This window comes from Calypte anna, chromosome 23, assembly GCF_003957555.1.
Source record: "Calypte anna isolate BGI_N300 chromosome 23, bCalAnn1_v1.p, whole genome shotgun sequence".
NCBI classification, from domain to species: Eukaryota; Metazoa; Chordata; class Aves; order Apodiformes; family Trochilidae; genus Calypte; species Calypte anna.
The window spans coordinates 1,720,646-1,733,172 of record NC_044268.1 but is presented as its reverse complement, the minus strand read 5'-3'; the positions used below and the strand labels follow the sequence as shown (position 1 = coordinate 1,733,172).

The 12,527-nt window shown below is 52.0% G+C and overlaps 2 protein-coding genes across 5 annotated transcripts; both read right to left on the bottom strand.

Moving 5' to 3' along the window:
* Positions 1–1,151: 1,151 nt before the first annotated feature.
* PAQR7 (progestin and adipoQ receptor family member 7) lies at positions 1,152–6,098 on the bottom strand. 3 transcript variants are annotated; one of them, XM_008501557.2, is made up of 2 exons: positions 5,862–6,098; positions 1,152–2,455 (listed from the first exon to the last, which is right to left on the bottom strand). In XM_008501557.2, the coding sequence occupies exon 2, from the start codon at positions 2,414–2,416 to the stop codon at positions 1,376–1,378; it is 1,041 nt and encodes a 346-aa protein (XP_008499779.2). In that variant the 5' UTR covers positions 2,417–2,455; positions 5,862–6,098; the 3' UTR covers positions 1,152–1,375. The 3 variants fall into 3 exon arrangements, with proteins under 3 accessions (XP_008499779.2, XP_030320114.1, XP_030320115.1); XM_030464254.1 differs by lacking the exon at positions 5,862–6,098 and adding an exon at positions 3,950–4,255; XM_030464255.1 differs by lacking the exon at positions 5,862–6,098 and adding an exon at positions 3,950–4,131 and having other exon boundaries at positions 1,152–2,474.
* A 1,390-nt stretch (positions 6,099–7,488) lies between these two features.
* Positions 7,489–11,841, bottom strand: STMN1 (stathmin 1). 2 transcript variants are annotated; one of them, XM_030464277.1, is made up of 5 exons: positions 11,781–11,841; positions 10,244–10,314; positions 9,333–9,505; positions 8,368–8,559; positions 7,489–8,025 (listed from the first exon to the last, which is right to left on the bottom strand). In XM_030464277.1, exons 2-5 carry the CDS (start codon positions 10,254–10,256, stop codon positions 7,957–7,959), a joined length of 447 nt encoding a protein of 148 aa, XP_030320137.1. In that variant the 5' UTR covers positions 10,257–10,314; positions 11,781–11,841; the 3' UTR covers positions 7,489–7,956. The 2 variants fall into 2 exon arrangements, with proteins under 2 accessions (XP_030320137.1, XP_030320138.1); XM_030464278.1 differs by lacking the exon at positions 11,781–11,841 and adding an exon at positions 10,430–10,446.
* Positions 11,842–12,527: the final 686 nt, after the last annotated feature.

The following is a 12,527-nucleotide window of genomic DNA, read 5'->3' as shown; positions in this document are numbered from 1 at the left end:
CCCTGGAGACCCCAATCAAGTGGTAAGGTAGAGCGGATGAATCAAACATTGAAAAATCAAATTAAGAAAATTTGTCAAGAAGCAAAAATCCAGTGGCCGCAGGCATTGCCTTTAGCTCTGTTAAGAATTAGGATTAAACCAAGGGAAAGGATAGGGGTAAGTCCGTACGAAATTTTGTACGGCAAACCATACCATGCTGTTACTTACCAAGGGGACCCTCATCTGGTAGGGGATCAGGTGATACTAAATTATGTATTGTCTCTGAATAAGACCCTTACAGCACTCAGAGGAGCGTTGCAGTGGAACCGACTGTTACCCCTGGAAAATCCGGTCCACGACATCCTTCCAGGAGACCAAGTCTACATCAGGAACTGGTCAGTGGAACCACTGAAGGCTATAACCCAGAAGGAGGTAATATCTCCAGAAGAAGGGACGCCTCCACCTGCTTATCAAGAGGCTTAAAGGTTGAGCATCCTTGCGAAGGAATAATCGAAGGATGCTCAAAAGGGGGGAATTGTTACAGTTTATAGTAGAAATAAAATAATATTGGTTGTAAAATTTTAAAAGTGGACAAATTAAGAGTTAGAAGGGGCTCGGGTAAACTAAAACTCTGGAAATAAGTAACTAGTTAAGAATGAGCTAACCCTTACAAGAACAATGATCAAAGGAGAATAAGGAGTATGTTGACCCCATCAGCAATAACATTAATCAAAAGGAGAATAGTTAAGCAAACTGATGCCATATACCAAAGATCAAGATAAAATATTGTATCCAGGTGGTGGGCCAGGTGGTAATGACAGCTGAAATGGTAAACCGTGGATTTACAGTTTAAGATATGACTATCTATTGTTATTTGTAAGATCTATGTGACTGTTTGTCTATTGTTATCTGCATGATCTATGTGACTGTTTGTGACTAAAATTTATGTAACTCTGTACGTGGCCTGTAATGAAAAAAGTATAAAAGCTGAACCAAAAATGAGAGTCTTCGGAACCCTGACTTTGGACGCTAGTCCTCAGGCTTCCCGGGCCCTGAATAAAGCACCGCATAAACTGACTCTGTTGGTTTGTGTTTTTGGTTACGGGCAACAACAGGGCTGCAGCACTAACACCATTTTGTTCCAAATATTTATTCAGACACATGAAACAAACCAGTGTCCCATTTTTAGAGCAAGCTGGAACTATATTCTGAATTTTAAAAGCATAAAAAAGCAGCTCTTGCTTTCCTCTCCCGGCAGAGTGCTGCTGTGTAACACCTTGCAAAGCTTTTCACTCCCCTTCCCCTCAAGGTTTGTGGCCGGATCCACACCAGCAACACCACATCTGGCTGCAGAGTGACCCTTTGGGTGAGCTCACCTGCTTGCCCTTTGAGGCTCTCACTCTTCTTTGAAGCTCAGCGTGTTCTTCACCTTCTGGGCCATATAAACAGCTGTGAGGACAGAGCAGGTCACGGTGAAGAGGCACAAGGCAGAGAAGTTGTGTGCCAGATCACCCTGAAGAGCAGAGTAGATCTGTCGCCGGGACTCGTAGTCCAACACCACCGCCTCGATCTGTGCCAGCGTGCAGAGCACCAGGCAGACATGGAAAATCTGATGGCTCTGCCCAAAAAAGTGACATTTCCCAGGGAACCACTTCTCGGGGTAAGGCTGCGAGAAAAAAAAGGCACCAATCAAGAAAAAAACCACTTGGCATTTGTGATAGAGAAGGGCCGGGTCGGCCTGCGCGGAGGGCGGCGCGGTGGAGATGCGATGGACCACGGGGCTGATGTCCAGCACGTAGGCCAGGCCTGAGGGCAGCTCCTGGCAGAGCCGACCCAGAAGGTGAGTGGACTGGTGGTACCGGTACTTGGCGTAGCAGGAACCAGCACAGGACAGCCAGGCTAAGAAGACAGCTGCTGGCATGTAAAACCCCTTGATCTTCTCGTGCCAGCTGGGCTCGATGGTGTAGTAGTAGTGCCCCAGGGCGCTGCCGTACTGGTAAACAGCCACCCCCACGTAGTCCATGAAGAAGAAGCTGTAGTGCCAGAACTCAGATTTGGCCTGGAGGAGGTGAGCAAGAGTGCTGAAGGTCAGGTAGGTGATGGAGGCCACGATGATGATGAGGAGGGGTTGGGCGTGCTGGTCCTGCCCAAAATCCACCCGCTGGGAGAGCTGCTGGAAGCGCAGAAGCAGGATGAGCGCGGCCACCAGGTGGGTCCAGACGTTGATGGCTTCGTTGTGCTGCTGGAAGAGTGTGGAGAAGTAATAGCACCAGGTCTGCTGCACGGGTCGGTAGCCTGTGTCGATGTAGGGCTTCCAGAAAATCCTTGGCACCTCTGAGCTGCTGACAGTGGAAGGGGAGAGGGGACCCAGCAGGTGAGGGATCTGCCGCACGTTCAGGAAGAGGCGGGAGAGCTTCTCGGTGACAGCCGTGGCCATGATGCTGCCAAAGTCTGGATCCCTGCTGTGCAAAACAACCTTTGGGAAGAAAGTTTTGCTGTGGGGTTAAAATGGTGACTTGAAGAAGGAAAAGGAGAGGGAAAAAAAAATCAACAAACCCACAAAAAACCACAAACCAAACCAAAACAAAAAAAACCCCAAAACAAACAAAAACCCCAACAACCAACACCCCAACAAGCAGGCTATCTGAATGCTTTGTCTGGTTTGTTGGTTTTTTTTTCTAGAGACATGTAAAATCATGCATGACTGGAGAATGGCCTCATTATCACTGAAGTAAAAGAATTGCCAAAAATAGTAATAGGAGGCTGAAGGGAGATTTAAGAACCTCTGGAGTGCCCCATGCTGCTCCAGACTGGCTGGAGGAGCAAGAGTATGGGGTTAACTGACACAGGAGTTAACACAGCTGAATGCATCAGAGCCTAGCTGACCCCTTCCCAGAAGTTTGGGAACTGCTAAACAAACTAAACATCCTAAACAAACCTCCTGTTCCAGGAGCAGCCTCAATTTCCCCCCCTTGTAAATTGTTTGCAGCCAAATTGGCTTTACAGTGAGCTGCAGTCCCACAAGCAGGAGGCTGAGCTGCTCTGCCTCACCAGGGGCACCCCTGAGAACACAAATAACTGCAATGCCAGTACCAGAAGATGTAAATCCTGCATTTAGAGTTCTAAATGTCCCTTTTTTCAGCTCCTGATTTTCCATGCAGCTTTGTACAAACACCAAGCAGCTTGAGTGAGTTTCTCCTGTTGCATCAGGGAGGTCCTGCAGGGTAATGTTTGTGAGCAAGTGTTTCCATATTTACATTTTTGAAGCTGCTGTCCTTACCAAGATAAGGGCAGCCTGGCTGCCTTGTTCTGCTGTATTTTTTTTTCTTTTTCTCCAGGCTTAAAAAAACCACTGAACCAAACATGTTCAAATTGCAATTCCCTCCCTTCTCTTTACCTGCTCTTCCTCAGACAAGCTCTGAAGCCAGCAGCCCAGCTCCCATCCAGCTCCAGTGCTGATTTACACCTCAACTCCTGGCAAATGCAATCCTTTCAGGGACAGCTCAGGCAGGAAAAGCTTTTCAAAGTTTGGGAGGAGGAGGAGGGAATGGATCTGTTTGTTATAAAAACCTCAAATTTCCTCATCAAAACAGAGTGGGTAGGTCTGTAACTCATGCCTGTCTGAAGCTGAGGAACACAGATGTAGATAAAAAAAGTCTGTTTGCTGCTCTTTTCCCACCCGGCCGGCTTAGAGAGGCCCCACAGCAAACCCAAGGCGGGGGCAGCACCTCACAGAGGGAAATCCTGACCCTTGCCTGGCCTCCTGAACCCTCCTGTAACACCCCAGGGGCTGCCAGAGAAATCTTCACCTCATAAACCTCTTCCAGACCCACAGCTCCTGCCCAGAACTGAAACAGCAGCCAGGGAGATGCAGGCAAAAGCAAAACTTCCCAGGTTAAGCGATTTTTCCCAAAATTCCACGGGCAGTTTGGAATAAAGAAGGTGCCCTTCTGCTGCCCAAAGCACTCACCTCTGTGTCAGGGCTGGCACTGCCCACACAAGGACTCCGGGGGACACAGGGAAGGGGCTGAGCCTCCTCTGACCCCCTCGATGTTGCCTGGAAATAAAAATTCCTACGGGAAAAGCCCCCCCTGGTGCTGTGCAAGGAGACACGGCAGGAAAAGCTGTGCCGAGAGCAGGCAGGCAGGAAAGGAGCTGTGTTTACTTCAGGTCCTCCCAAGCTTGTTGGAGCAGGATTGGATTTGCAGAGCTGTTCCCAGCCCCGAGCACCTCTCGGTGAGGAGCAGAGCACATCCTGCTGGGAATCCTCCAGCCCCCACACCCCACGCCGTGTCAGGAACGTGGCCTCAAACGCTTGTTATTCCCTAGGGAGCATTTCCTTTCTCAAGCAGCATCCACCCATCCTGCTGGATTTTTTCTTAATGGTTAAGCCTCAGCCCCCAGCTGCTTCCATGCCCATTTGCTCCGGTGACTCCTCCTCTCTCTAACCTGCTAAAGCACAAATCTATTTCTTTAAAGTTACAATGGATTCCTGACCCCTGCTACCCGCAGGCTCAGAGCATTTTTGGTGGCTGAGCTCTGTGTCCCCGCCCCCGGACAGACTCCCCAACCCCCCCCGGGATCGATCCCCCCTCTCCATGCGTTTTGTTTCTGTTTTTTTTCCTTGGGGATGGATTTTTTCCATTTTTTTTTCCTCAGGACATGTGTGCAGACATAAGGGGAGGGAGTGTCAGGGCAGCCCCCCAGGACCCCACCACCCAACCCTGGGGATCTCCCCCCAAGCCAAGGCTGAGCCCCCTGCAGCCCCCTCCCCCCCAGAGCCCTCTGTGCCCACAACCTCCCTGGCAGAGCCCCCCGGATCCGGGATGGAGGCACCGGGGATGCTCCCGGGATGCAGGACCGAGGGTGCTGCCCCCTCTTCAGGGATTTACCTGCCCGAGGGGAGAAGGTGAAGCCCCGGGGGGGTGGTCCCAAGCTGAGCCCATCCGAGCTGAGCTGCTGCTGCTCCCACCTCCTCCCCACCCCCTAACCCGGTCTCTGCAGTTGTTTTTCTGCGTGGCCAGCCTAGGAATTACGCTTTTATTTCTTTTCTTTTATTTTTTTTTAAGCAACCTGTTTATAGCCCAACGTTCCTCACCAGAAAGGCGGGTTTGGTTTGTTGTGTTTTTTTTTTCCCCGTGTTTTCTCCCTGCCCACCAGCTCCCCTCTTCTGTTCCTCTGATCATCCCCATCCTCCTCCCACTGTTTGCATCCTCCCGGCTCATTCCCACCCCTCAGCCCTTCCCTTTCCCCACTCGGCAGCTCTGGGAGGAACCGAGCTGAGCTCAGAGCCCGGGCATGGAGCTCCAGGCAGCCATGTTAAAAGCAGAATGAAGAAAAGGGAACAGAAGGCCCCGAGCTGAGATCTGACAGCTTTGGCAAGTGAAAAAAAGAAACAAAACCCCCACCACCTCCCATTTTAACATCCCTCAGTGCTCTTAGCACCATTTGGGGATTGGCAGCACTGCCATCCTCCCCCCAAAAACCCCTTGAAAAGATGGGGGGAAACCCACACAGAATATTCAGGGTCTTTTCTCAGCAGGTGAAGACAAGCATTAAAATGAAAAAGTGATTTTTTTTTTTTTTTTTTTTTTTTTTATAGCTAATTACACCTGATCCTGGGAAATGGGACCTGATCCAGTGATCACTTAAACCTCCATCACGTAGATAGATACTCATACCAGATGAAACTCCCTTCCTAAGCACATCCTCTGGGGCTCAAGCCTTTGTTTCCCTGCTCAGTTCCCTCCTTGGGTGGATCCTGATCCACACCCCCATCCTCTGGGCTCATCCCCCATACATGCCACCAAAAACCCAAACCTGCACCACGCCCCCCCTGCAGACAGCTGGTTCCACCCCAACAGCCACAAGCAGTCTCTTACCTTAAATTAGGAAAGATCAAAACACTTCTGAAAATCCTTCAGGGAAAGGAACTGATCCCAGCCTTCCAGCACGTCAAGCCTGGCTTTATCTCACTGTTCTGCTTTTGTTCAAACAGTGCAAGATCAGCTTTTGGTGAAGTACAACTCTGATGCAATCAAAAGCAGCAAGGGTCATGGTATATGAATGCTTTCCAAACTGAGGGTCCTTCTTTAGCAGAACCCAAGTGATCCAGAACTCTATTTGCCCCTTAGAAAACTCCCAACCAGCCCTGCCATCCTCCAACCATGTAAATCTGTCACCTGGCTGGCATCAGATGCCCCAGAGGGGGATTTAAGCTGAAACCAAAGCTGTCAGCCAAGCCTCAAGACCAAGGACACCATGAGGAAGTGTCTGACTCAAGCAGGGGCTGTGGAAGCCCAAGGCTGCTCAGGAGGCACTTCCTAAAGCCAAGGACCACAGAAGATGAAGTCAGGTGGCTGTGAACACATCAAATGCAGCCTCCTCTGGAGTGCAGAGCAGCACCAGTGCCTGTGCACACCCTTAGAGGAAGGATGTGGGTTGGGGTTGTTGTCTGGTTTTTTGTTTGTTTGCTTGTGTTGAAGGTACCTGTGGAATTCAGCAACTCTGCATCAAATCGAGCACAGACCCTATGAGGAGAGGCTGAGGGAGCTGGGGGTGTTGAGGCTGGAGAAGAGGAGGCTCAGGGGAGACCTCATCACTCTCTCCAACTCCCTGAAAGGAGGTTGGAGCCAGGGGGGGGTTGGGCTCTTTTCCCAGGCAACTCTCAGCAAGACAAGAGGGCAGGGTCTCAAGTTGTGCCAGGGGAAGTTTAGGTTGGAGATGAGAAAGAATTTCTTTCTGGAGAGGGTGATCAGGCATTGGAATGGGCTGCCCAGGGAAGTAGTGGATTCTCCGTGTCTGGAGATCTTTCCAAAGAGCCTGGATGTGGCACTGAGTGCCATGGGCTGGGAACCACGGGGGGAGTGGATCAAGGGTTGGACTTGATGATCTCTGAGGTCCCTTCCAACCCAGCCCATTCTATGATCCTATGAAGCCCACCTAAGAAGTCCCAAGTACAGTCACAGCCACATCACACACCCCAGAAAACCAAGGATGATCCACACCTCTGTGCAGTTACTCTTCAGACCAGCCCTGTGGCACAGTGTGCCAGCCCAACCTCAGAACAAAGATAACTCTGATCTACAGCATCATTTGCCATCCCAGCACACAACAGGTTTCTGATTTTTATGCTCAGACACTGCATGCTGGGGCACACAAATCCCCATTCAAAAGCACAAGTCATCTTCTAGAAACCCTCACCAAAAAACCCACAAGGGCTCAGATCAGTCATGTGGTAACAAGGACTCGTTTGTTGGAGTGTCAGCATCCAAAGGGAGGTGGTTCTGAACTCTTTTTAACAAAAACACACAACAGCTGACCACTGCTGAGGTGTCAAACAAAGCTCTGATTGTACAATGGAGACAATGGATGTGTGCTGGAGGGGAAGGGCAGAAGGGATGCAAGGAAGAAGTGTTGCTGCTGCTGCTGCAGCCCTTCCCACCCAGCACCGGGTAAGGATCCCTGCTGCAGACCTCAGTCAGTTCCAGAAGTCATCTTCAGAAGTAATTCTCATAACAGCACTGTGCAGCTTTATTTAGTCACTCAGTTACAGCAGTATTTTAGCAGATTGGGACAGAGTCAATTCTTTTTTTTTGAAGTGTAACAGATAATCAGCATGGAACAGTATATACTACATATTCCTTTCACAAACGTATTACAGAGCCAATACAGTACTAGCCATCAACCCAGTAGCAAGAGCACTGGAGTAGAAAAGGATGCAACAAGAAGATAGCTACACTGGAAAGACAACACTTTAGAAAAAGTGAAACATGTAGGGTCTCCCCTCTAGCCCCCAAAAGAAAGTGTACAGTTTGGATCTAATTTTACAGCTCTACATGAGTTTCTAGAAACTCAAAAAAAAAAAAAAGAAAAGAAAAAACAACCAAAAGAAAAAAAAACAACCCAAAGATAAAACCACTGGCCAGTACAGTCTTTGGATATTTAGGGGAGGGGGAGAGAGTTTCCAGAATGAAGTCAGTCGGTTTCAGCCTCACCAGGGTCTTTGCCTTCTTTGTTCTTTCGGACCTCTTCAATATGCTTGTCCTGAAAGACAGCAGCAGGGAAGGGGTGAGGTGGCCAGGCAGAGGCAGAGCTTTGGGCAGGCACAGCAAACCCTGCTCTGCCTCCAGCCCCCAGCAGCAATCTGTGGGGTCGGGTTATTCCCAGGGGGTACAGGATGAAGCTTTACAAGAGAAAGCAAAACGCTGCTCTAAACCCACCCATCCCCTCTCTCCCTCCCTTCAAGGATTTCTGCAAAGTCAGGAATAACCCTTACACGTTTCACCACAGCACTCATCTATTCACCCCCCTCACTTGGCTTTATTTCCAAAGCAAGGAGCATGGAGCAGCTCTCCCCAGAAGGGGAATGTGTGATCCCACACCCACCTTCTCCCTCAAGCGTTCCAGTTTCGCAGCCATTTGTGCCTCGCGGTTTTCTTTGTTGGCTTCCATTTTGTGGGTCAGCTTCTCCTCTGCCATTTTGCTGAAGTTGTTGTTCTCTTCAATGGCTTTTTGCAGCACCTCCTTCTCATGCTCCCGTTTCTCAGCCAGCTGCTTCAGGACTTCTGCTTCATGAGACTGGTAAAACAGAGGACACAGGCTTGGAACACAGAAGGGAACCACAGGTGAGCTGCTCACAGCTCCCAAAAGATTTCTTTTCTGCCCTTTTCCTGGAGAGCAGAGTGATTTTATGCTGCAGGACAGAGCTCCCTGGTGCAGCCCCCACCCACATAACCCATATTTCATCAGGAAGGTCAACTCTCCATCATTAGTTGGCAGGCTCTTGAAACACAGGTTTTTCTCCTGGAAAAAAGAACATGGATCTCTGTTAACATCAACAGATCTTTCCTAGGAGACTCTCGTTCTCAGACGTACAAATTGCAGTGATTCAGGTCACACAGGAGGCTGCACCTCAATTATTTAAGCCTCTCTGCACAGCCAAGAGCTGCAAGCTACATCTTAACAGTGAGATCATCCATCAGGTCAGAGACAGGATTGGCAAATCTTCCCTCTCAGATCCAGCACTTCAGTTTCTAGGAGAAAATTAATCCGGTTATGACATTACAGACAAGAAAAACAGCTCCTTCCTGAAGGAGCATCCCTTCCCAACCTTTTCTCCCAGTTTTTAAAAAAAAAGTATCCAAGATTACTTTAGGACTGAAGCTATGGCTTTGCAGACCACAACAAAGCTTCACAAGAGCTGCAGAGATGCCAAAGTTAATTAATCTTCCATTTACCACAACACAAACTGCTTATCTCCAGCAACGAGTAAATTAAGACAAAAAAAACCCCCAAACCTGCACAGTTTGCACAGACTGCTTGGGCAGACCTCAAAGCTGCTTCAGATTTACCTTACGTCTCTCTTCTGCTGCTTCCAGTTTCTTCTGAATCTCCTCCAATGACACATCCTTCTTCTTTGGGGGAGAAAGAGGGAATTCTGGGACTGCTTCTTTCGAGCGGGGACTGAGGATCAGCTCAAATGCCTGCCCAGAGGCACGCTTTTCCAGTTCCTTCACTTGAATACCTAGCAGCACAGGAGAAAAACCCCAAACAAAGAGTATTTTAACCCAGGAACTGGCTTAGGGAACCTGAGCAACAGCCTTTGAAAATTCAGTGCCACGAAGCTCACTTAAGGAGACAGCTGGGATCAGAGCTGACATTTCCAAGCAGCACCAGCACCATGCAGGAATGTGGAAAGCAGATTTGTTTGCAATCCTCCCTCCATCCTCCATTACCCAAGCACCTGACATCTTGTTTTGCCTTTTAATAACCCAGGCAGTGAAAACAAAGAGATCAGTACTTCAAAGGGAAGTAAAAATATAATCATTCTTTCTCCAGTGACAAGTCTGAGGAAGAGTTCAAGGCGTTTGCTCAAGACCTGACACAGCCAAGAACTGAGAACAGCTTTCAAAGAGATACCCAAGGCAGTGCTGTCTCTTCAAACACCTCCGAGGAGGAACGGCAGCCCTGCCTGGTGTCAGCTGCACCAGTTTTGCTCACTGAGGTGTCTGGATGACAGTCAGCTCTGTTAGCAGAGCAGATGGCATGCAGAGGAGCTGAAGGCCATCTGCTAGCAGCCTCATCTGAGGGGGCTTTTGCCATGTTGTCACAAGCACTGATTTTCAGCAGCTTCTCTAAAGCAGCCTGAATCTGGGAGGAAAGCACAGTGACTACACTTAATTTCTCAGAAATATCTTAAAATCTCAAATGGTAAAATAAAGAGGAAATCCACAAAGAGTATTTCCTACATAATTCTACATACCAGAAGTAGCCATGACTGAGAAAAGGTGATTCCAGAAGCCAACACTGGGAGAGTTGCAAGCAACTGTATTCCTAGGTGACAAAGAGAGATGCATTTAAACAGTGAGTCCATTACTTTTATTTCTTTGAATAAAAACTGCCAAGCACAATGAGAGCTGATGAAACAAAAGACAGTTGGATAGGCTACCCCAGGCAGTCAGTCTGGGGGGCTGATGGACACTGCAGAGATGTTCCCAGGGATTGGTGTTGCAGCATTCACACCTATGACTGCCAAGCCAGGAATTTTCAGCCCCTCTTTTATGCCACCATAGTCGAGACAGGCAAACAAAAGACTGCATTCAACCCAGTAAAGCAGTGTGGATATTTCACGCAGCAGGTACAGCTCTCTGAGCTGACACACAGCACACAACAGGGCACTGCAGCCAGGGCTCCCGAAGGATCTCAGGAGGGAGCACGCAGCTCATTTAAATTCTCATTCTGTCTGTGCCGCTGCCCATCCCGACACACGCACATCGCCCTGCATCCCTCGTTAAAGAAGCACGGAATTTAAAAGCCGATAAAACGCCCTAGAAGCCCCTCAAAGGCGCTTTTTTTGGGGTTTTTTCCCCCCCCAGGGTTTAAGGTGGGGCCGGGTGGGCGCGCCCGATCGGGAGGGTTGGGGAGGGGGGGGGGGCACTAGGACCGCGCACGCCGCCGGCCCCGCCCCTCCCGCCGCCAGCCAATAGGAGCCGAGGCCGCCAGGCGGCTGGGGGGAGGCTCCGCCCCCTCCTCGCACGCGCCTTCCCAACCGCACCGAATTCAAAACGCGGGAGGGAAAGGGAGGGGGGGGAGAGGGAGCGCGCGCGCGCACCCGCAGGGGGCTCGAGGGAGGGGCGGGGCTAACGGTAACATCCGGGCACCTGCCGCCCCCCGCCGCAGGTGCGGGGCCCCCCCCGCCTCTACCCCGGGGTGAAGGGGAAGAAGGGAGAACGGGGGGTGCGGGATGGGGGACGGGACCCTCTTCCTCCCGCCGCCGCCGCCAAGCGGGGCTCATCGAAGGGTCCCCCCGCGCTCGATGGCGCCGGGGCGCCGCCCCTTCCCCACTAACAATGGCGGGGTCTTGTCAGGGAGGGGAGGGGGCGCCGTCGCCCACAGGGCGTAGCCCCTCACGGAGCGCTCCCCCCGCACAGAGCGTCGCCCACTCCCGGGACAATAGAGACCCCTTTACCCAGCGAGACTCGATGGAGGGGTAACTGGGTACCCCCCCCATTGTCTCCTTTCCCTTTGTCACCACCGCGCCCGAAAAGCGGGGGGCGGGCAGCGAGGCGACCCCCGCCGAGGCAAAGGAACAAAAGGGGGACACGCGTGTCCCCCTCCCTAAGCCCCTACAGATCTCCCCACCGCCCCTCTCACCCTGATAACCCCGCCACCCACCCCACGGAACGACGTTCCTCTGGGAGGGAACCATCTTTTCCCCCCCCTTTCCTCTCAAAGCCCCGCATAACCGCGGCCTCACCCCCCTCCTCCTCCTCCTCCCTTCCCGCCCGTCCCGCACCCACCTGCCCGCTCGCGCCGCTCCGGTCACACTCCGCTCGCGCCCGCCCCGCCGCGCACAAAAGCGCCAAACAATGGCACGTGACCCGCCCCGCCCCGCCCCTATTGGCCCAACGCGGCGGCACGTGCCGCCCGCCCGAGGGGAGGGGGAGGGGCGAGGGGGGGGGTCGGGGATAATGGGGAGGGGGGGGGGGGGCACCCCCACACCCACCCCCCCGGTACATGCCGGGAGTTGTAGTTCAATGGGAGAGGGGGGAAGGGGGCGACGACCCCCAGGGTCCGGCGGGGTTGGGGAGGAGGGTGCGGGACCGCCCCGCGACGCCCCTGATCCCCGCGGGTCCTCCCCGGGGCCGTGAAGCCCTTTCCCGCCGCGCTCTCCCGCCCTGCCCGCGGGACGCGGGGACTCCCTGGGACTCCCTTTGTCTCGCACCCCGCTGGTACCGAGGAGGAGCAGGGACCCGGTGAAGCCTCGGTTGGCACCGGCACCCCCCGCCCTCAGGGGCGTTTGGTGGGAGCGGAGCCGTGGGTCGGATGGTCACGTCTGGGCTGGCCACCTACCTGAGGAACATGGCTACTGACCAGCAGGACCGTGGCCACCCACCTCAGGACCATGGCCACCTCAGAGCCACGGCCACCTACCACAAGGTGTTCATCTCATTTTGTTCATCTCATGCCTGTTGTCACCTCAAGGCCATGACAACTCACCTCAGGGCCAATGTCACCTGATGGCCACACAGTAGGTGATGGCCTCA